At 38.7% G+C, this 24353-nt stretch overlaps 1 protein-coding gene across 3 annotated transcripts in view; it reads left to right on the plus strand.

Moving 5' to 3' along the window:
- The first annotated feature begins 4594 nt into the window (after positions 1 to 4594).
- Positions 4595 to 24353, plus strand: part of HTR7 (5-hydroxytryptamine receptor 7) — a 35461-nt gene continuing 15702 nt past the window's right edge. For 2 of the 3 annotated variants that reach the window (XM_050340273.1, XM_050340263.1), the window contains exon 1: positions 4598 to 5272. In XM_050340273.1, the coding sequence (XP_050196230.1) occupies positions 4746 to 5272 (527 nt within the window). In that variant the 5' untranslated portion in view covers positions 4598 to 4745. Of the gene's footprint in view, positions 5273 to 24353 lie in introns of all 3 variants that reach the window. The other variant, XM_050340253.1, reaches the window with a different exon arrangement.

Raw genomic sequence — 24353 nt, forward strand, 5'->3', positions numbered from 1 at the left:
CCCTAATGATTCTTCTAACAGGTTTTGAATGGGCAGTCCACAGTAGCAACTGATGGGGTTTTCTTTGCTCTAGTTCTGCATTTAGCACTTTCAGGGAGCTAAGATGTTATTTAGTACTGTCTGTCTCAGCAACTCAGTAACATGAATGTCACAGTCACTTTTATCATGACCTCATAACCTCAATAAGCTCCTTTGCAAAGGTGCAGACTGAATCTTCAGGGTTGGGAGCTCTCATTTTCTGAGCGATACAGAATTTTTAGCATAAATGTCATCTTAATTGTTTGTTTTCTTTTCACATGCCAGCTTCCTGTTGTTAGCATTTGTTGGTTCTAAAAAAAGGGAAGACATCATTTCTATTTAAGTTGCACAGATGCAAGTATTTATTTTGACAATAACAAGAAATGCCAAAGATGAGAAAGTTTACCTCTCTGTTTCACTCTCATAGAGTGATAATGATTTATCTTCACAAAGACAAGAAAAGGCAGAAAAGAAAACTGCAGCTGCAACATCTTTGCTAGAACTTAGACAAGAGTCTTATTTGTTAAACAGTACATGCTGAGAATAAAAAAATCCAGGTTTCAGTAATCATTGTCCATGGAATTCTAGCAGTCTCTCATAAAATATTCTAAATATTTTAACAACGTATTTCCCCAAGGCAGAAGAAAAGTATACCTATATTTTATTTGTTGTTCCCAACAGCAGGTGATATATATATATATATACATATATATATATATATATTGGTTTCTAAGAAAAAAAAAAGATGAAACCAAAAGGAAACAAATAAAAATTACAACAGACAAATGAAAACAACAGTTTAGGGAGATAAACTGTCTCAGGCAAGAAGAACAAAAAAGGGGATGATAAGAAAGGACAAAGAGCAAGAAAAAATTCTGATCTGTTTATTTTTTGCATTGCACACTTGTATTACCTTCCTGCCATGTATCCAAAATTGAATGGTTTAAGAAGGAGAATGTAGCAGGGCCTCCAAGCTTTTATGCTAAGAGGAGCAGGGCTGTTTTCTAAAGGCAGCTGTGTGAGGGAAAGTGTTACCATGCCAGGCTGTCAAAGTTTCCTCCTCCACTGCTAAAGCTCTTGCACTGCATTCCTTGACCCATTTCAGTCAGGATCTCCAAGCTAACACAGACCTGCTGTCTTAACAAACACTGCAAGCATTAAGTCCTCCAGGGAGGAATGAAGTATCCAGGATTTAGAGCAAGTTTTTCAACACAAACACTTTGATAGCTACAGTCTGGCCTCACTAAATCAACATGCACCTGGGAAATTGTATTTCCTGAGCCAGTTCTGATGATCTGTCTTAACTTATCTCACTAACTTGGGGGCAACAAATTGATGCCAATACCCACTGTTATATTATACACTTAGAATGAATGACAAATGCAGTAGATGCTACATTATTAGAACTATTTCTAGAGGAGGAGAAAAAATAAAACAAGTTAATTGTTTTTGGAGAGGAAAAAATCAAAATAAAAAGTTTTCTTGCTTTTTTTTAAAATCTGAAACATTTCTATATAGCAATAGTGAAATATCAAAGTTGATATTTGCAAATAAAGTACATTATCACATGTGAACAAAATATTTTACCTTCAGTAAGTGAAGAAAGAATGAGTGACAAGGGCCTTAGCACAGAGTTGAAGGTATACAGACATATTAAGAAACCTTTATGCATGGAGAGCCTTAATCACTCAAAGGACAGGATTTTACTAAGCTCAGCCAGAAAAATGATTTGATTATATTTATTGAAGCTTAATGGAAGGTGAAAAAGTAATTTCTTGGGGAGAGAACAAATGTCAACTTGACACCTAATTGGACATTTATTTCACTTCTGTGTGTTGTCTGGAACAACATTTTAGAATTTGTGAATAGGATCACTGAAGACAAAAGCAGGATGTACCCTTGGAAACATCAAGTCCTACCTTCATGTATCATTGTTTTAAGTATCTAGACTAGCTGTCATCTCATGGAATGATGGATGCTCTCTATTTTCACAGACACTGAGGATGTCAAAACCTCTAAAGCCCTCAAGGAAAGCATCTCTCCAGATTCAACCCGGCCCTGAAAACTGAAATGTTATTTTAAATGTGTCCTAGAGAAAAGCTTTCAAGAAACATATTTTAGAGAGGTATCAGGTGCTTCATCTTGCCAAGGTTTCACATTTTCTCTGCAATAGTACGTAAATCCCTTTTTATAATGGTACATAAATTGACTTAAATTGATTTGTTTCTTCAAAGATAAGATTATGAGAGTAAATACAAAGAACGGTAACATATGGCCCTTGAGAAGGAAAGAAATCAGGTGATTAACTTCTAATGAACTGTATGGGAATTTAAGGTACAGAACAAAAGATGAGGCTAAATTCTTCTTTCAGATTGGAACGGGTAGGAGTACACACAAGTGATCCTGCATATCATCCACTGAGAACATTTAGAGAGCCACGTTCCAGAAATGTATTGAAAAGCTGTCAAGAAGAATAACTGATTTAATGAACTGTGTCAACACATTTGCAGGAAGCACCAGATTATAATTTGCTCTCCCTTAGTGACATTTTAAGCAACTGAAAAATTGCTTTTACTGGGAGTATTATATTGTACAATATTATTAGCTTTTATGATGTGAATCTATTTTGAACAAAATTTACTCAGTTCCTAAGTTTTTAGCTGTACTTCATACACTATTTTTAAAAAATATATTCAGCCCTTTCATTCAGTCCTAAACATTCTCCTTTCTCCAAGTTTTGCCTTAATGCTTTAACTTATTTTAATGTACTCTTTCTAAAGAACTTTTTCTAAAGAACTTTAATGTTCTAAAGAACTTTTTCTTTCTAATATTTCCTTAATCGAGGAAGACAGAAAAAGTACTTGCTTCATTGCCTGGAGGAGTTACTCACCTGAAGCTCAAGGCTCATGAACACATTCTTCATGGTTAAACAAGGAAAGCTTTTATTGTGATTAGACACAATGAATCAATTAACAAAGTTTAGGAAAATACGTGACTGAATAGGAAAACACTTTCAATTTTGTAATGGTCCAAGAGCTGCCCTACTAGATTTCATCCTTAACATGTAAAACTTGCTTATTTTATTATCTTGGTCAAATCAAGATGTGGGGGTGGAAGGGAGAGCCAGCAACTAAACTCACAAACCTGCTCACTGCCTGCTGCGTTTCTGACCACCTGAGGCTCTGCTGTGCTCAGGTTGTGTCAGGCACAGTTGACCCCAACCCCTCAGTTCTAGACATACTCATATATGGGCCAATGTATCACACATGTTGGAAAGCCCCAAGACATCCTGCGAGCCAAGTATGGAAGCCTCACTTGTTATGGATTTATGTTTCAGTGGTGCCTATGACAGTCAACTGAGGGTTTTTTCCAATTGCTAGACACTTATTATGCCTGTCTTAAAAGATTTTAAACTCTGTATGATGTGAGATCATGCTGTAGAATCTCTTACTACTGGGTCTCACACACAGTTCTGCCTTCTGACTGGTGCATACTTAAAACTTGCTATATTGCTACCTACAAGAGTCCCCTTCATTCAAACACAACTGACATTGGTAACTGATCCATCTGGGATCAGTGGTCCTCCTTTCATTTCCTCTCCTTCTCTAGTTCATCTGGTTTCTGTCTCTTGTTGAAAATACAAGGGAATGTTCAGGAGCAAGTGTTTCCTTTTTTTAATCCTTACTATCATGTTACTATACCAAGAGGTGTAATCTTCTGCTGGCATCCCATGGGCAACTGACAATTCAATTAGCTTTCACCCCATTTGGAGGTAAGACTATGACTTAAAGAAAGAGTTCAGGGAACCTGCAAGAAAAGCAGGTAATTCAAAGCAATGGGAGTTTGTTGGTTTTAACTTTACTGAAGTGATTAAACATGGAACCGTGAATAAATTGAAAATAATGGCATATAAATATTAATAAAAGAGAAAATATATGTGATGGGATTCACATCAACTTAATACGAAGGAGAATCCTCAAGCTTGAAGATACAAAGAAGTACTTCAGCGCTGACCGTGTTGTTGGAGGGTAGATCTTAAGGAGCGCCCACTACTAACTCTGGCAGCAGCCAGGGTTCCGACCGAACCTTTCTGCACGGCCATGCCGGCAGCGCGGGCAGAGGCGCTCCCGAGGCAGCTGATCCCGCCGCAGAGCCGCGCTGGAGCCGAGAGACTCGCACTGCTCTGCGCCGGGGCAGCTCAGCCTGCGGGAGCCTCTGCTCCAGCCCCGGCCACCCGCCCGCAGCTTCTCGGGCACGCATGTATGTAGATGTACATATATACATATACATAGGGGGTTCCCAGAGCGCCCCTCGCTTGGCGGGAGGAGGTACCGGCGCCCCGGGCTGCAGTGAAGGGAGCTCCCCTACCTGCCGCTCAGAGGGCAGGAGGGAGACGGGGGCGGAGCGGTTCCCATCCCGTCGCCTTCGGGAAGCAGCCGCGGGTGGGAGCGGGCGCCGGGCACGGGTGGGCGGGGAGCGGGCGCCGCCTCTGCCCGCGGGCTGGGGGCGATGGCGCCGTGCCCACCCCGCGGCCACCCGGGATGAGCCGTGGGCGAGCCCGGCTGCTCCGGGGGAAGTTGAAGGCTGTGTCTCCGGCGGGTCGCTCGGCCGGCTGCGAGGGGGCGGGCGGCGCCGGGCACCCGAGGAGGAGCCCGAGCATTCCCGCGGTGGGGACAGCCGGCGAGCGGACGGCGGGCGGCGGGGCTTCATGGGCTGCTCACGCCAACATGGTGCTCGCCCTCAACGGCAGCCACCTCTACGGTAACCTCCGGTCCCTGGTCCTGGAGGACCCGCGGGCGCTGAGCGGCGGCAGGATGATCGCCGGCTCCTGGCCCCCGCGCAGCCTGGCCAAGCTCGGTCCCTCTCCTGCCCCGTCGGCGCTGCCCACGGCGAGCCCCCTCCCCGCCAACGACTCCCAGTGCGGGGAACAAATCCTCAGCTACGGCAACGTGGAGAAAGTTCTCATCGGGGCCGTGCTCTGCCTCATCACCCTTCTGACCATCGCCGGCAACTGCCTGGTGGTAATATCTGTCTGCTTCGTGAAGAAGCTGCGGCAGCCCTCCAATTATCTCATAGTCTCGCTGGCCCTGGCAGATCTCTCGGTGGCCCTGGCCGTCATGCCCTTCGTCAGCGTCACGGACCTTATCGGCGGCGAGTGGATCTTCGGGCGCCTTTTCTGCAACGTCTTCATCGCCATGGATGTCATGTGCTGCACGGCCTCCATCATGACCCTCTGCGTGATAAGTATCGACAGGTGAGAGAGCCCCGGAGCCCCGCGGCTCACCCTGCCCTCCTGGGCACCGGGGACAGCCGTGGCGCTGCGTGGGGACCTGCTGTGAGCGGTCCCACCAGCCGTCTCCTGCCTCCTCCTCCGGGTCTCTTGGAAATGAGCCGCAGACGTGCTCAGGGCAGGGAGTGAGGCGAGTGCCAGCCCTCAGCCTCTTTGTTCGAAGGAGCCCGCCGGAGCAGAGTGTGCTGCCGCCCCTATCTCAGCCCAGCTACCTGCTTATCCTTCTGGGTTACTGCCCTGCTGTCACTGCAGAGCAGAGGTCTCAGAGCAAAACTGAACCTAAACTGTTAACGTTTACTGTGGCTCCGTACAAGTAATGAGGCATTTGCAGCCACGTTAATATTTGAAACATATGTCTTTAAACTGCTTTACACCACAGCTAGATTTGAGCTGATTATTCTGAAGGTGGTGAAATTGTAACCTCGCTGGGTTCAGTGGAGTTTTACCAGACCAGAGAAAGTGCAGGAATTATAGCTTGTTTTATCTTTTTTCTGGGACACTAACAGAATAGCTTAATTTCAACCAACAGAAACATTTTTGACAAGCAATGTTTTGTTTGAAGGAAAAATTGCTTTTAAATGTTTGCTTTGTAAGAGTTTTCATCTGCTCTCTTAAAAATCAGGTTATGCTCATTAACTAAATATCTACTTCCAGAAGATATAGGCACTGGGGCAATAAGGAGGTGTATACAGACCGCAGAATAGGATCTTAGGTGTTCAATTGTGGTGTCAGGGCCACCTTGCCTGTGTCTGAGCTCTCCTCTACAGAGGAAGGTTAACAGTTTCCTTTATTCTGTGCAGGTCCTGTTCTAAAGTAACTTGCAGCCTATAGCTTCCCTCTTCCACAGCCTAAACTCCACGCCAAGAATTTTGGCATCACGGGGTTAACTTTTCATTACAACTCCACACAATTGGCAGAAATTGAAGAACTTCATAACTAGATTGTAGAAGCAGTTTACCAAGTCCAATATCTGAGAAAAACCTTGACTCTTTACTTTAGAAAGTTTTTGGAAAGAACTCTGCATTAGGTTTCTGCAGAGAGACAGTCTTTTAAAAGAGGTTCCCCAATAAATGGAGATTGTTTTATTCTAAAGAGCACCACGGTTTGTATTAATTTCAAAACTTTAATTTCTGTATAAGCATCCCCTGCTCCAGTGATCTTTATTTTGTAACTTCTATATTGAGCAGTATTTGGTTGCTGCAAAGCATCTTGTAGCAATGAAATCTACATACAGAATTTGACTGAGTATCAAAGGGTGTTGTGTTTGTTTTGTTTTTTGTTTTGTTTTGTTTTTAATTGGTGTTGTCTTGAAATTTGCTATTTTTAAACTTAATTCCAGTACTCTAAGAAAGTATGAGTAGGCTTATCTGCCTTCCCAATATTATTCTCTGTTTTTCTATACTACCTATTTCTAGGACTAATTATTTCATTTTTCTGCTCTCTCCTCATAAAGTAATCTTATTCTTTGATTATTCTTGATCTTCATGTCTGAGCTCTCCACCTCCATTTCAACCCTTTGAAGACAGGTTAACATATTTAAGCTTTCTTACCCAAGTACGGATGTGTGACTGATTCCCACTGTAGAACTGTGTTTGCTTAGTTTAACATTTGAGGCCACTGCTGTACGATTAACAGGGGCTTTCACTGAACTAGTCACAGTTGTGATTGCGTCTTTTGCTGTCTTATTATTCTTCCTCCACTCCCCTCTCCCAGCAAAATACTAACTAGAGATATCTCTGTATTTAGATCAGAATATAACCTGTTGTGAATGACTGATTTTCAACACCAAGTGCTGATTTAAACTAGAATTATTTTCCTCTTGTCTTTGCATCCCCAATTCTATCACTGAATGTTTGTTGAACGTGATCTCTTTACAATTCATTGTACTGTTTACTCCCTACTTGAAATTAAAATTCTGTGAATTATGATGCTTTAACCTCTGTCACCCAAATCCATTATATAGTTAAGATAGATGATATCATAAGTAAAAGGAGACAAACCAGCAATTCATTAGCAAAATGTCTCTACTACCCAACAATAAAAGAAATCTCCGTGATTTCTAATCTTATTTAAAAATAAGTAAACTTGTACTAGTGAAGCACTGCTCAGTCAGGGCTAAGATTAGTTTGGGATGAACTAATATTTGAATAGTGAAGATGTATAAAGTATGCAAGCCAGGGAGAAATTAGGAAAATTAAATGTGAATGATGAAATGTTGCCAGCGTAGCACTAATTTAAATTTAATTTTAATTAATAAAGCTATCTTACCGGCAATTGTTCTTACATGTATGTAGTTAGGAAATCCTTGGATGATCAATGAGAGAGATTTATCTCTGAAAAACCACATACCTCCAGATTAAGCATTGTATGTGGTATTGGAGCTGCAAATCACAATGTATATAGTGCATTAGAGGGTCAGATTTTCACAAAGTCCATTTTTCCATGGGTTTGATGGAAACACTAGCATGTTTTCTGTTATGTAGGAGAAGATCATCAATGATACAGCCTTTATTAGCCTTTCTATCTCAGTGCAAAGAATACAATATCCAGAAGCTGGGAAAGAGGGAATTAAATTAACTCACTTTCCTTCAAGCTGGCACTATCCTCAGAGCCATTTAGATGCACTTGAACTTTGTAGCACAGTTAAGTATCCTGGGGTCACATAGGAGACATTTTTTTAGGAAGAAGGTTAAGACAGGAATAGGAGCATTTTTTTAAGAATAATTATGAATGGCACTGTCACCTGTCTCTTTAGGACACTTTAGGAAACCTTTATTGGGATGCACCTTCCTGAAGAGAAAGGTGAGGCTATTGAAGGCAGGAAATAAGTTGGCTACTTGAAAATTTAATTATTAAATATCTAGGTTCTTTCTGAAGCAGATATGAGAATCAGGTAAATAGCTGAAAAAATATTACTATTGAATTAACCTTAAAAAAAAGAGAGTTTATTACAAACTGCTAAGCAAGGTGTATAAAAAGAGGTAATATCTTTTATTAAACAAACAATTACATGAGTAAAAGAGAGGCTTTGAGGAGCTTCCAAACAGGATAAAATGAGTAAATTGAAAAGGCTTTTTGATTTGTTTCCCTTGCACAAATATGTGCTACTCAGCTTACGCCACTGAGAGCCCTGAAATGCCAGCAGCTGGCAGACCTATTGCTCACAGAGATGTTTTGATGCACAACCCTTAGCGGCAGATGTATTTTTTAGCTGAATCTATCAGTTGGAAAGCTCTGAAAGATGCAGATTAGCCTGGAATCTACCAATGGGCTGCTTTCATTCTGTTGGAAAACCTTGTATTTTTTTCCTAATTAGACAAATCAAGCACTTATCATACTTTTTAAATTGTTTCTTCTCTGAGTTGAGTAAATGTTAAGGGTGCAAAGTAGATGTTAGTGTGCTATTATGGGGTTGTCTATCTTTGTGTAGAGTGCACAATGAAGAAGCTAGGTTGAGAAGGTCTTTCTATTATCCACAAAGATCTAAATTTGTGGAGATACAAGATTTGAACTATTATGCATTTCATCAGATCATATCTTCCCTTTTGTTTCACAAAATGAAAACCTTCGAGATCTGTATCAGGGTAACTTCAGATGAACGCGTTACTTTTTAGGCATCTCATTCAAGCCCCACTTCGGAAGAAGGCTATCTGCCTACAGGCAGGTCTGTCAGAACTAAACCACATATGATGGAGGAACAAAAGTTTCTCCCTTTTCAGATTTCATGAGAATTAAACAGGCAAGACAGCTTGATACTCAGACGGTCAATATTACCTGTGCTATTCTTGCCATCCATGATGATATGAGGATTAGCTCTGTAGAAAGGAAGGAGCTACATAGATTTTGGCAGCAAAATTGAGTCTCAGTGAATAGTAGTCTTCTTTAAGCCTTTACATTCTTTATGTTTAAGAGTGAGCAAACAGTAGGAGTGAATTATGAGGGATGGATACAAACCACATTCTAGTGGTGGAATGAACAAATAAAGGGAATTGATCGTATTGGAACTGGTGGTGCTTGCATGCTGATTCATCATGTTGTCCTGACCCAAGATAGCTACAGGAATGTTGTTTTGGAGAGTATCCACTGGATAACTGCATAAGTAGCAATTTTTGATTCAATTTAAAAATAGTTCTTTGGCTTAGATAGTGATAAAGTAACATAACTACTCAGATACAGTTGATGAATTATAACACTTTCCCCACACCCACACAAGTAATGAAACACTTTTTGGGGAACTTTTCCAGGCTGTATCTTAGCCAACAGTTCACGAGTATTCCAGGCTTCCATTAAATTGATGAGGATTTAGAGTTTGTATGCAAGTAAGTGTGTCTTTTTGTTAATCCTGAGATTTTTATACACAAGTATCAGCTCTTTCTCCTTGTTTTGCCATGCTCTAAGTATGAGTACTTATGCTTCTCCTTAGAGAATGTGTCAGAGCTCATTCTTTAGAGCTCATTCACTTCTCAAGTCCCTGTTCCTTGCCTGAGCGCTGAGCACGTCCTCAAATAAAGTACTTGGAACTAAATTTAAATAAATACTGAAGTACTTCCAATAGAATCCAGGTGTCTAAATTCTACCTACATCCAAAACTGATAATATGACCTGAAAACTGTCAGCAATTTGCTAAACTTAACAGCACCTAATAGTCCTGTGTGGCTTCCTATTCAGTGTGAAACTTTTTCTGCCTTCAGGGTGGAAAAGGCTGCGATCCATTCTGCCAACCCTGCTCAGATCATTCATAAAAGACATGTAGAAAACATATGTAGATTAGATATGAAAAAATTCTCAATGTAATATATTTCAGATCTAGAATAAACGTAGGCATCCACCAGCAGTACCACTCATGAGATTTTGTTCATATATTTACACAGAAGTGTAAATGAGAAATGAGGAAAAACCTAAAAGGAACTATGAAAAAAGTGTGTGATGGAGTTACTGCAGTTAAGGTCTATATTGCAGAAGAAAGTTTTGAGATCAGTATAGCAGCTAATTCCTTGCAACAGCCATTATTTCCGCTGTTTAGCCTGATAAACAGTACCCTTTCTGAGACTGTAAATAACTTGTTTAACTAATGAAAGATACAGACAGCATTGATAAACTAAAGTGAAAAAGAACAGATTGGTTTTATTCCTTTCCATTTAGTTTTTCTAATGTAGTCCACTTAAAGAATGTTCCTCAAGTTAATGTAGTTTCTTTTTGCAGAGAACTAATTGCTGAACACTTCTGAAGTCTCCGTTTTATTATTTACCTTGAAAAGAGGAACAACCATAATTTTTGATCCCAAATCTGTAGATGAAGAACTTGAATTGGAAGTTGGATGCATTAGGTAGCATAAGGCAGTGCAATGTGTATCTGTCACCCAGAACTCACTCCTAAAGAGTAATCATGATCCCTCTTTTTAAGTACCTTTCTGTGACATCCTCAGGTATCTTTTCCTGTGTCACACAGGCAGCCTGAAAGACGCACAGTCACTTACAGAGTAACTTGATCTTAGCCACAAGTTTAGTTTTATTATGTCTTTGCAGACACATTATGCTTCATGATCACGCTGCCAGATGCACAATAAGTAAGGTGGGCAGTAACAAATAAAAGATTTTTTTATCAAGCAGATGGACTATTTTTTTTGAAGACTTAACTCAGGAGTAAACTCTGGAGTCTGAACAACAAAACAAGTGGTAATTTTGTCCTTTCGCAGTGGGAACAGGCATAAGACCTGAAGCTTGGTGGATATGTCTTGTGGCTGCACAGTAGAAGCTGACAAATTTTAGGAAGATAGAAGATGTTACAGAACAAAAATCTGTAGATTGATTATTTTATTGCTGTTATGTACTGGATGCATTTAAGTCATGTTACTGAAGGGGAGTTACAAAGTGTGGAGATGCAAGATAATCAAGAGGTGGCAGTGAAATGGTGACTGCAATTGGTAACATTTCAAGATATGCATGCATGGGGAATTATAGATCAGTCAGTAACAGGAAATTTTAAATTAAACCACATTACCTGAATGCCTTTTCTTGAAATTGGATATTTCATTTCCCCCCCCCCACATTTGAAACTATCTTCTGTTTGCTCCTACCAGGGTTTAACACTGGATGAGTTTTCAGAAGTGATTTTGGGGTCTCTAATTCTTGGGGGTTCATCCAGACATTTCAAAGGATCCTGATAAGTCAGAGGTAAGGGAACATTAATTCGCGTTTTTACCAAGGAGGGCATTCTGGAGACATTAAAAAGTGATTTGTTTTCCTGACAAGGTCACAAAAATAGTTTCCATAAGTAAGGTTGGATTTACTTCAAAATTCACAGGAAAAAATACAATTCTAGAAACACTCCTCTTAGTTTTTGAAGGGAGCTTTCAAAAATATCTCCTAATATAAATTACCAAAATGCAAATGCATATGATACTGGCACAATGGTGTAGTGTGACCTGTGTGCACTGGTATCAAAATATATTTTCCTAGAGTGTTGTTCTTGAAATGAATGAGTATCATAGAATGACACATCAAAGCCTTTGTAGTTATTATACACTGTTTGAAGCAAGATTACTATATCAGTAGTAGCATGCTCACACAAGTTTCTGGAGAAACAGAAATTAATCAGGGAATGTTTTCACTTTCTTGGAAAAATTTTCTCTGAAAATTATTTCTAAAACTCACTGAAAATTATATAAAGAAAATATCTTATTCCTTTAAAAGAAACACAGAATTATTTATAATGTTGTTGAGTTGGAAACATTTTATCAGAAATATTTGTGGCAACTTTTGAAACAGAACACCTTGTTTCATCTGCAGCTGATATGTACATATGGCATCGTCTGTCAGCTACAAACACCTCTCTCTTTTTTCCTCTCTTAGTATATAGCACATATCTGGTCCATCCTCTGTGGACTAGAAAGTCTGAAGAAAGAGCTGGCCATTGTAGGTTGCACGAACATAAAGAACTTGAGAAATAGTTAAGTCTGCCAAGGTGCAGCTGTCATACAAGAAAGACTGGGGAACAAAATTACAAATTCTGATATCTGCATGTAGAAAGCACAAGTACCATAAAGCAGTGAACACTGCAGTTTTGTTCTAATGGTCACTGCTGTTTATAAGGTGAGGATAATTTCTTTTCAGCTGGAAAGCTTAAAAGTTTTAGTTTTTCTTCTTGAACTGGATAGACAACTATTTCTAAAGGATTGAATCATACTATATCTCTTCCTGGGTATCCTGAAAAGAGAAAGAAAAAACTTGATTTTTTTGAGCCAACTCTTACTGCAAAGTTTAAGTTTTCCTTTTCAAAAGACTCCAGTAATTAAATAGGGAAAATTTGTTTTTATTCTGTTTGAACTGACAGAACAAAATTAAAGAGTGCAGCAGTTATGATTTTCTTCTTGTACCTTGCTGTTTGCTCAAGGCTTTATACAGAAATCTAGATTATCTGATACATGTGGGTGGTTCCACATATATGAGCATGTATGCAGATCTGGTAGTGATTCACCTCTAGCACTAAACAAGGGGTTTGGGTAATGTACAGACAAGAATGAATTCTCCAAAAGTCCAGAACAGAGATGCTCAGGGAAATCAAGTCAGCACTGAGTATATTCTATCTATTGTGATCTCTGCTATCAAATTGAAGCTAGCACAAGAGACTACTGAAGGGGGTTAACTTCATCATGGGTAGCTATTTCACAGCAAAATGGTATGATTGTTTTAAAAAAAACCAAGACACAAACCCAAGAGGGGATATTACAAAAATAACTTTTTTTTAAGTAAGGAAAACCAGGACGAAGTCTATTCTTAGAGGTACATTGTGTCATGATGAAAAAACTGATAGCAAAGTTTTTTCCTGAGATATATCAAGGAAATGGGTGGGGATTTGGGACTGTTAAACATTTGAAACCAAGATTTTTTGGTTTGGTAGAATTGTGGTAGAAGTGTAAGATATAACCACAGGGAAAGTTGGTAATCCATTTTTGTGTACAGTTTTTATGTCTATTTAAGGAGATTGTGGGAAGTGGAGGCAGAGCCATATGAAAGGTAACACTTTGCTCACACTGGGAGCTATTTGTCCTGCAGGGTGTAGCAGGTTAAGGAGCAAGCAGCAGCTTGCCACGTATTAATAGCAGTGGAAAAACTGCTCAGGGACCAAAGGAGACTGGACAGAGCTTGTTATATCTCAGACATTCACCAAGTTGGGTAAAGTCAGAACTGGCAGCAAAAGCTTGCCTACAAGAACACTATTTTTGTGGGAGAATTATGTACAAACCTGTTATATCTCACTGGGTGGTAAGTTTCCTGTATTTAAACAGTCAAATGTCTAGTTTTCATGTAAATAAACTTTTTTTTTTCCTTTTTTTTTCTGGGGTGGGGAGTGGGCTTTGAAAAGACTCCAGTCTTTTGGGGAGAGATTGTAATTGGAAATCTAGGCAAACACACCATGAGTTCTCCTCCTAGTTGGGAGGAGAACTGGCTTGCAGTTAGGTCACCTTCTTTCCCACTGAAGAATACTTGGTGTCATTGGAATCAACATTTCTCATCAACCATGCAAGTGCCTGCAATCAGAAGTAAGGCCTTTTGCTGCTGGAAGTGAAATTGAGCAACGAATAAAGAGCTTTCATTAAGTACCTTATTTATAAACTGTTTGCTTTTCATGAGAGATGTGTTGGAGTCTGGGGACAATATATTTCAACATATGGTTTGCAAATCTCTGGAGAGGGACACGAAGGGCAACTGCAAAAAACCCAAATCAGTGGCAGTAGTGTCTGTTTACTAGTTGGAGGACTGTTCCCATGCTAGAAAATGCAGGGGTTTTTTAAATCAAAGAAAAGAATAGTGCCCTAGAAGATTTATTCTGGTAACAGGTGTTCAGGAATTGGTAATAGACATAAATATTAGAAGGCAGAAATGGAAGGCATAAGTACAGATAACAGAAGTATATGCTATTATCTAAACTTATTGGAGAATTTGCAACATAACTGTCACGATGAATATAAACCATTAAAACATATTGTGATTGTCACGAAATATTCCAGATATACAGTTCCATTTGCCAGAATAATTTTCTGTAAGCAGTTTTCCATGTGGCTTGTTAAGTTTTGTTTATTTGCTGTAGAAGTTGACATTTAGCAAATAGCTGAAATATTAAATCCCTGAACAAAGAGTGTGTTGTCTGGTCACAAATTACTCGGTAGTATTTATATGCATGACCCAAAACAGCTGCTGACAAGATGCAAAGCTTTTCTTCAGTAGTCTAATAAGACATTTTGATGCTAAAAATAGTACAGCTTTGGCTCAAAAGACTTAATTTTTGCATTGTTATGTACTGCAGTTTCCCTTTTACCTTAAGTATCTGCATTTGAAGACCCATTTCTTATCAGAAGCAGTTTTAGCAACAATACTGTTTGTAGTGTCTCAAGAGTGTATTGTCCTATATTGCTATTTTTGCAAAAATTGAGTATGGTCGTTAGCAGAACACAATCCTCATTTTTTAAAAATAACTGAAATTAAAATAGCATAGTGGACTGTTTGCCTGTGAATTAAACAACACAGGAAGGAGCTTAACATTTCCAAAGGCTGTTACTTAATGCGAAGCTTCTGCACTGCTGCCTGAGTGTTGAAATGAAGGGAGATTCTTATCAAATATCCCAAACACCTGCAGCTTGCAGTGAACTACCTGAGATGTCTGTAGGCCAGCTGTGGTGATTTATCCCACACTGATGCCAAAGTTCTGCTCCTAAATTCAAATGAATGTTTGAAGTTTTCAGCCTGGCAATGAGAATTGATATTATTGGAAGCTGTAGGCATAGCAGTAAACCTTAGGTATTTCACTCTTTATCCACACAAAGCTGATGCCACCATGCCTCAGAAGAACCTTAGAATTGCCACCTTGCTGCTGAGAAAGAAAAACCTCACTGAGAGGTGAGAAGAAAGGCTTCTTTCTGCTGATCCCGCTTATTTCACTGCTTTCATGTGTGATGTAGCATCTGTAAAATGAATATAGAAGAGAGTTCTGGGATCCTTGATAATCTCCAGTTCCTGCTATCTTTAAAGACTTTGGAGGAGGAGATGATCTGTTGTCAGCTGTAGTTCTGTTTTAGCATAAAGGTATAATTCTAAGTTCTGGGGAACACAAAAAGGCATTGTGACCACACACACACACAGAGCTGGAAAAATGATTATTTATGGATAACCAATCATTGAATCTGACCTCAAATTTTGTCATTCTATACAGAAAGCCCAGATGAAGAGGGCCAGAAACTCCTCTCTTGGTAAGAGAAAAGCAAGAGGTTCATTTTGTAGATGTACTACGTTTTCATGCCTGTGAAGTTGGTGTAGCAGTTTGTGTTGAAATGTGTTATATATTTTAAAAATATTTAGTGTTGCAGATTTTGCATGATTTTGAAAAGAAGGAAAAATATGAAGGATGTTGCTGAAAAAGAGAATATGCTGTAGTGGAAACTTGTGGGCAAGCCTGTTTTCAGTTAGACAAAGAGGACACAGTATCCTGGCTAATCTCGTATTTTCAGGTGTCTCTAACATAACTTACAGCTACCTTTACAAAAGTAGACCTGGTGACATCTTAAATGGGAATTATGGGTATTCTGGATTTGGATTAAATGTTACTGAAGTAGCAAGCTGGAAAAAACCAGCTGCATGGAACCACAGCCTGGTAGGTCTGAGCAAGATCCAAGAGGTTCAAAGTCCATTAGAGCGGAGGACTGGTTAGCTACAAAGAAGTAGTGTCCATTTGGCCATTACTTTCTTCATTCCCAAGCTTGCTGGAAAAATGAATAAATATTATGACAAGTAAACTATTAAATACTGAGGCTGGGAAAGGCTGAACATACTGCAATTTGGGCTTTTCATCACTAGATCTTTCTCCCCTTCAACCTTCTCCTTCAGTTAAAGGGCAGCTGGGGCTAATGTATTTAAGGATTCTGAGTGACTGCAAGGGGCAGTTATATTTGTAAAGTAATATTAAATTCCTACAAATTTTCTATTTCCAGTTTATAGAGGAAAGCTCAATCTGACCCATTCTTTTGACCCTGAGATGTGCTCAGCTGGTTGGAGCACGGTGCTAATAATACCAGGGTTGTGGATTTGATCCCTGTATGGGCCATTAACTTAAGACTCGGACCCTTGTGGGTCCCTTCCAGCTCAGAATATTCTGTGATTCTGGTTCTGTGATTCTGTGATTTATTGATATTAAATTCCAAAATATCACCAAAAGAGACATTTTGTGAGAAAAATGACAGCAGGCAGGAGTATTACATGTGAAGAGAGAACTTGGGATCGGGTGCAGAAGCATGCTGTAAATAAATATGTTAGTTAAAATGAGTGCTAAAGAAATAAATGACATATGGTTGACAAATGTGGTAGCTACAGTAAAGCTTCCATTCATTGACATGAAAGATGATGAGACATGATAACCTTATTCTGTGCCACATATTGAGCAGAAAATATACAGCTAAAATATAAAGAAGTGGAAAATAAATAGCAGCTTTTTAAGTTACAGGGAAGGAATCACCTTATTATCTAATGGTAAATCCCTGTACCAGAAGTTTCTGTTGGAAAGGACTGTGACTAACCGTTTTCTAAAAGGTTCTTTAATTGTATATACACAATTTGATCTAACCTCCTGCTTTCCTTCCTTGATAGCTTCCCCTCAATGCTGTGCTCTTTCCAGCCCACTGCCCCCCGCTTCCAAAACAAGTTATGACTTTTTCCTGTGTTAAGATTTATTTGAATTAGGAAGAGAGAAATTATTTTACTGCTGTAGGAAACAAGCAACTCCAGTCTGCGTCTTTAAAAAACAACTGGTATTATAGGGGATCAGAATGGGATGTTCTATGTGGTTCCATGCAGCTGGCTTTTTCCAGCTTGCTACTTCAGTAACATTTAATCCAAATCCAGAATATCCATAATTCCCATTTAAGATGTCACCAGGTCTACTTTTGCTAGAATGTGGTTGGGTTTTTTTTAAGTGATACGAATAATGTTGTCTCCTGGTAATGTCCTATTTTGATACTTCACAGCAAGCTTGTTCAGTTCATTTGCTTGTATGTGAAAAGCAGAGTTCAGTGCACCATTGTGTTTCTAAGCAGTCAATTCAGGATAAAAAAAACACCTTTAGAGTTTTCCTTCATAAATTTCAGAATGAAGACCAATTTTAAAGTTTTCCAGAAACACAACGTGGCTGTGTTCATTCTTTATACAGCACTGCTAGGTACCCATCAGTATGCGACTTCAGGCAGAAGCAGTTTATTCTTCTAATGCTTTGACTAGCGTTGTACTTAGTTGCTTACATTGTGGAAATTTATGACAAGCTCCCTACCTCATGTTTGGGGTTGGGGTTTTTTTGTTTGGTTTTGGGTTTTTTGGTTTTTTGGTGATTTTTTTTTTAATTGACTCAGACTTATGATAATTCTTTGCTTGATTGCTGCTATTCTCTGGTAAAGCATCACTGATCTAAGTTATACAGACATAACATATTCGTGCTTGAGGAGACACAATGTCCTTTTTAATCTTGGACTTTTTTTCTGAAACAGGATTACTTAGATGCTTTGACTGCTTCAGTGTCTCAGTTACGATTGCAAAGTTGCAATTTCTCACTTTTATTCTGTTGGTGGGTTTTCTTCTTGCTTTTAGACCTATTTGCATTGAGAGGATTACATTAGTGAAAAGTGTATTTTAGTCTGAACTGCAAAGGTAATATTTAGAATAGACTTAAGGAAAGGATTGAAATTAAACCCCACGTTGCGTACTTCCCAGGAACAGTAGGTACCTCTGTATGACATTTCCACAGGTACCATTGCAGAGAAAGCTGAACTCTAGACAAACCCTATACAAGATGCCTTGCACATCCCAAAGTTTTTGAAAGGAGACTCCTAATTAAACCTGCTTTAGACTTAGATTTTTCCTGTGGTATCTAACAAAGTTTATTGATATACTTTGGTTTTTATCTGTCCGAGCTTGGACAAACAAGTAAAGCTTGAGGTCATCATTTACAATTTTCACATATCTGATCCTTTGGAACATAGCAAAATCTTAGTGTGATTTTTGACAAATTCAGATCTGGCTTCAGGCCAACACAGCTATAGAAAAAGCCAAAAATGTCCAAGAAGGTTAGTTCTGTATTGAGACTCAACCATAATGACTATACAGGTGTTCCTTTGGGCTCTTGCAAAATTACTGTCACAGAGAAGCAAAGAGTAGGATTTGGACCAGTATTTTTCCTGTCTCTTCAGAGAGAGGAAGGGGAAGAAGGGGGAGGAGGGAAGAAATATTCTAGAGGGGGTTGTTCCTTAAGTCTCGAGGTATTATTTATTATTATGTTTAAACTCTTTGTATTGAAGGAAGAAAGAGAAGAGACATACATATCAGCACATTTGTACAGCTAATCCCTGATGATCCTTTGTTTTAATATAGCGCTATTATCAGTTCAGTGGGCTGTGATTTCTCATTTCATTCATCACTTTTACTATAGAAGTTTCTGAAATGCTTCATTTAATTGTACTGAAGACATCAGTCATGATTTTGTAGTTAAAGTTGTGGGAGGCTTTCATTTTTAAAAACCATTATAACTTTCAAAATAATTCCTTTTAAGCTGATGTTTAGTGTCAATCCAAGTGACTCATGTAATGAAGTTGGAGAAAGTCACCTTAGCCATTTCTAGTTTAGAGGAGTCTGATGAGGGTTTTCTCTTTTAAAAAGAATAGACATTTTTTCATAGCTCTGAAACTGAGTCTCCAGACATTTTAGTTGCAGGTATCTGTTATCTTCCAGATAACAGAAATACAAGTATCAAGAAACACACACAAAAACGGTTATGTAACTAAAGCAGCAACCTTGACTTGAGATGATTCTGTGATCAGGGTCTATAGGCTTATTTTGTGGTTCTGGGCAGGCCACTTAAACTGCACCTGAAGTGACAGCCTGATATGCTCAGGGCAAATCCTGATATTTATCTTCCCTGATCACCCAGAGCAGAGCTCTCTGCAGCTCCATGTGTGTTTAGGCTTTCTCCTGCAAAGAGCAAGGGGCTCAGGAGGCCTGGGTCATATGCCAGTATGTAGGCAGGGAACAGCCAGAGCGCTCAGCTGGGTGCAGGGACTTGGCAGTTCTGTGTTTTGAACTGGACAGGGCAGTACTGTTTTGGCAACCTCCTCCTCCCGAGACCCATCTAAAGGCCTGACTCCATCCTGAGGAAGTCTCCAGGTTGCCTCAGCTGCATCCACACAGGTACCCTCCTGTGTGCAGTGTGCATCAGTGGGTACTTCCATACCCTCTCTGCAGGTCCTCCTAGGGCTTGCTCTGGATTCAGCTTTTTTTTGTGTGTACATTCTGGGATCCACTATGCTGACAATACAGAGGGGTCATCTGGGGGGGGGAGGTGTGTGTATGGCTGCACAAACATGGAAGGAGAAGATGGTAGACTGATACACTGGTCAAAATAACAGCCACAGAATCCTGTGGGCTACCAACGTACCTAAGGGATGTTTGTGCTGGCATCTGACAGAGTACAGAACTGAGAGAAATCAGATGGCAGTTTTCATTACAGCCTACTTGAATGCTTGCACACAACAGGGTGGTTCCAAGACTTAAGCATGTCTGGTGGTTGTCTCCTGGCACATCTCCTCTGGCCTGGCTGCAGCCAGCAGACTAGCCTGGAATCATGACTGCTCATCCTGGGACCACACCAGTCAGGACATGGGAGGCTGGGAGATCTGAGCTCTGTTAGTAAGTTGTGAGCTTGAGAACTAAAACCCTTTCTGAAGACATTAAGGGGGAGAAAAAATATGTTAAATGTGCTGCAGACTCTGAGAAAAATCTGAAATCTCCATTGTCCTTTACAATACTGCTGAGCGTGGGTTAAAATGGGGGGAACACAAAAGGAAAATGAGGATTTTCCAGTTCCTATCTGCAAAACATATTCTTTTTAATTTTTCTATTTTCTTTTGCTCAGAAACTGCCTCTGTTTAGCAAAGTAGGGATTTCATCTGAGTTGATGTGTCAAGAAATCACATCTTTGCCTTAAGTTATTCTCCCCCACAGTGGAGAGTAAGTCCCCTGCAACACTGTTAAGCAATATTTCAAGCCAAGCCTCATCCTTCCTCAGTAGCTTTTGAACTGTATGCACTTATGCTCAAGGTTTCTGCTGCTCCTCAAGCTCACTGACAGCACCACCTCCCTCCAGTCATGCCAAATCCTTTACTCAGATTCATTTTCCTTTTTCAGATTTAACCAGTTATCCTCTAAAATACAAAAGACCAAATGAGATAAAACCTCTTTCCTTTCTTCCAACCAGAACTTTTTTCCTGCACGCTCAGTCTCTAGTGGACATTGCAATACAACTAGGCAGAAATAAATGAGAATGTGATTTCTCTTTAATTCTTTTTCTTGAACAAAGCTTTTCCTATCTTAGTCTCCCAGATGGTATCGGAAGGTTAACGTAGCTTCTCTACCCCCTCAAAAAGGGGCCAGGCATCTTGTAATAACTTAACAAAATTAAATACTGCATTTACACATAAAGGTGAAAAAATAGTCACATAAGACAGTCATCAGTCTACAAATAATTAGATATTTAGTTAGATATAACAGTTGACATGATGCAAATGCACTGCATTTGTTTCTATGAATCTAAAAGATTTTGAGAAAATAAGAAGGGGCTCAATGTGGAATAAAGTGAAATGTGAATTTTAATCAAAATAGTGTTTTTTGATATAAATCACCTTACTGAATGTAGCATCAAACTACCACCTTTGAAGATGTCCTGCTTCTCCTTTTTGTCTTTGATTGATAAAATGACTTAACAAGTACTGTAAATCAGACCACAGGGTCTGAATCTGTAACAGTGTACAAGGCCCTGGCTGTCTGCACTTGTGAAGTAGTTTGTTTGTATACTGTGATGAATTCCAGTAAGAATTTTTCAGTGAACTGAGATATTTCTTAAAAAGCCTGAGAAGTTTTTTACCAGGGAATATTCCTAAACTCTTCCTGATATGTATCGCAAATTATACTTTACCCTATATTTTGATTAGTATTTTCTACTTTCGAAAAGAGCAAAAATTTAGGAAGAGCATTTTGACTCCTTACTTCTTCCACAAAAAAATATATCTACATTAATTAGAGGGAGTTTACAAATCTGGGAAGGGGAGAGGTGGTGGTGGTGGTGGTGAAAGGGCAGAAGTGGGTAGGGTGTCCCCAACACAGTTATACATTTTCTTTTAGAAAAGCATGAAATTATTTTTTAATTTTCCAACTCATTCACAATGTTGAACAGTGTAAAGAAAAATAGATTCTTCTTATGTGTGACTTTCCCAGATTTAGAGAGTTTTTGAAGTGTTACAGATTATCTGTCAAGAAGTGGGGTAAGAAGCACTTTTGAGCTCTGTATATAATTAATCCTATTGGACTCAGTAAGCAAACCACACTTGTATACAGAAAACTAGGGATGATGAAGCACACAAAGTTGGAGCTCAGACAATTTGGAAAAACTTAAAAATAGGAAGTCTTCCATTGTGGAATGCAACTCAATTCCAAATAATTTATGCTCAAAACCTTTTCAGTTTTCAAATGCATCTAGTTTCTAGGAGGCTGGTGAAGGATTAAATGGGCTAAAATTCACTTCCTTTCTTATGTCTTGTACCTTTATGTCTTTGGTGAAAATAGGCAAAAGGAAAATATACATATACTGTTTTCTTCAAAGGGATTTAATAAGAGCATTCAGTCTATAATATAGAATATTTATATGAATAATTGCAAAATATTGGGTAGGAAATACAATATTATTTAACATTCAGGCAGTGTTGCAAAGTAAACATCAGCAACTGCATGTTGGGAACTTTTCTTCACAGGGTATAATTTGCAGTGGAAAAGAAAAGGCTACCTAACTGGTTTGTCAAGGATCTGAGAACAAGGCTCTGACAGGTGATAAATACTTTGACATGTCACCATGTAGGGGGAAAATGAAGGGTGAGGGCAGCTGAAAGAGATTTGCTGAGGTCTGGAAGGAAAGAGCAATATGGTTTCAGAAATGACATGTAAGAAAGATAGTAGAAGCTGAATGGAAAGATGTTGCACTTCTCTTTCTGGTAATACAGTTGTTAGGTATTTCTTAGAATGAGAGCAGAAAACATCTCCCTGTCTATGGGATAAATATCTTAGATTGGTGGGCAAAAACAAAGAAGGAAAAATATGGAGCTAACAGAGAAATAGAAATAAGATGGCAAGAAAATGAAATAAAAATAAGTGAAATAAAAGAATAAAAAATGAGCTGAAATAAATAAGAAAAATATGAAGCTGTAAAATTATACAATATGAGAGGAAGAAAGTCCATGAAAGTTCGGAGAAACTAAAATAACTGTAGGAGAGGAGAATCTTGTACTATGCAAATTACATTCCATTACAATGAATAGGTATTTAATTTTGATTGACTTAATCATCCCCTACTGCCAGGAAAGCCTACACTTCTTGAGTTCCATCACAACGATTTTTGACAAAAAACAAAATCAAGTCAGAACATTTACTATGTAGAATAAATTCAACATGTACTCACTGTAGCAGTGGGAATAAATGTCATTCTATTATAAAAAGAATTGAAGAAAATACAATTAATTTAAAACAAGAAGGGGAATAATGGAAAGTGTTAACCTTACTGAAAACAAAACAAGTATTTCATTCTCATTCTTCCAAATATCAAAATTAAAGTATTGCTGTTTCAACGATAAAAATACTTTTGAAATTATATGAAATGTGAAGCATAAGCATCTAAAAGAATAGATATCAAAACACAAATTTAAGATCTTTCACATCAATGCATTCACCATCAACTGAGAAAGATGAAGTAGAGCTTTCCAGCACTTCTAGCAAATGCAGTTAAGATGTGGAAGCTGGCCACTGTGCTAAGATGTTTTATAAACTGTGTACTTGTTCACAGCATAGAAAAGATGCAACATTTAACTAGATGGAGCACAGAATTAGTCAGTCTTTTTCTCTCCACTGAGTATTGGTTTGATTTTGTTCGTTTTGCCCTCTCTAACGTTACAGAATATTTTATGTTTGGGTTTGAAAGTGACCCAATTCATATTCAAAAAGTTTTAATATAGGCAATGAAATCAGTAATTTTTTTCACTTCTGATAAGGAAATGCCTCTGAAATATGGTCCTCTTCCAAGACAATAAACTGGCAGTCATCATCATGTGATTGTGAGGGCAGCCTGTATTGCATAAAGACAGGGATCAATACTGTCGTGTAATAATTAACAAGGTAATTATCACATTATACCACCATAGCTGTGCACTGTAATGCTCATGTCTCAGGAGTTCGGTCTTTTCATATTTCTATCCCTTTGCTTCCATCTCAGTTACTTAAATATGTGATGACAATAGTATTTCCCTGATCAGTTTTTATGTTTGTACATCTTACTCTATTTAAAAGCAAGTCCGAGGGACAGAGCTTCTCTTGCATTGTGTAAACGCATCATCTTTGAAAAGAAGAGAACAATTTCTGCTAGGTGTTTGACATAGCCATAAGAGAAAGAATAGATTTGGTAATTGTTTCAACCTGTTACATTTACATTTGACTTATTGTTTAAGGTATCGAAGTACAAGGAAAAAAATTATCTAGATCAATGACTATAGTAGGGAGAATATTTCTAAATGCTGGATAGCTTTCAAGAATGGCATTTTGCTCCTATTCTTGTGAAGTATCTCACAATCACAACATAATTAATATTGAACTGAATCAAACAGAAGAAAATTATGAAAGATTATGAGAGAATCATACCACTGGAGAAAAATCAGTAGATCAGCCTTGTTCTTCAGAATAAATTGTTATTGCAGGTGAATCACTAGACAGGATTCTATAGCTGTGGGTTGGCAAAGAAAACAATACATCGAGATATGTATTGAAGATGGAAAGCTCTTGTACTAGAGAAAGAAGAGAAAAGCAAAGGAGTAAGCATTATTGTGTCTCTGCAATAAAACAGTTTTATGACTCAAAACACAAAAGTAGGAAGAACTGAAAGAACCCCAGGTTAAACACAACTCCAAGTCAAATGATAAGTG

The sequence above is a fragment of the Myiozetetes cayanensis genome, unplaced genomic scaffold (assembly GCF_022539395.1).
Source record: "Myiozetetes cayanensis isolate MyiCay16 unplaced genomic scaffold, myiCay2020 scf10, whole genome shotgun sequence".
NCBI lineage: Eukaryota > Metazoa > Chordata > Aves > Passeriformes > Tyrannidae > Myiozetetes > Myiozetetes cayanensis.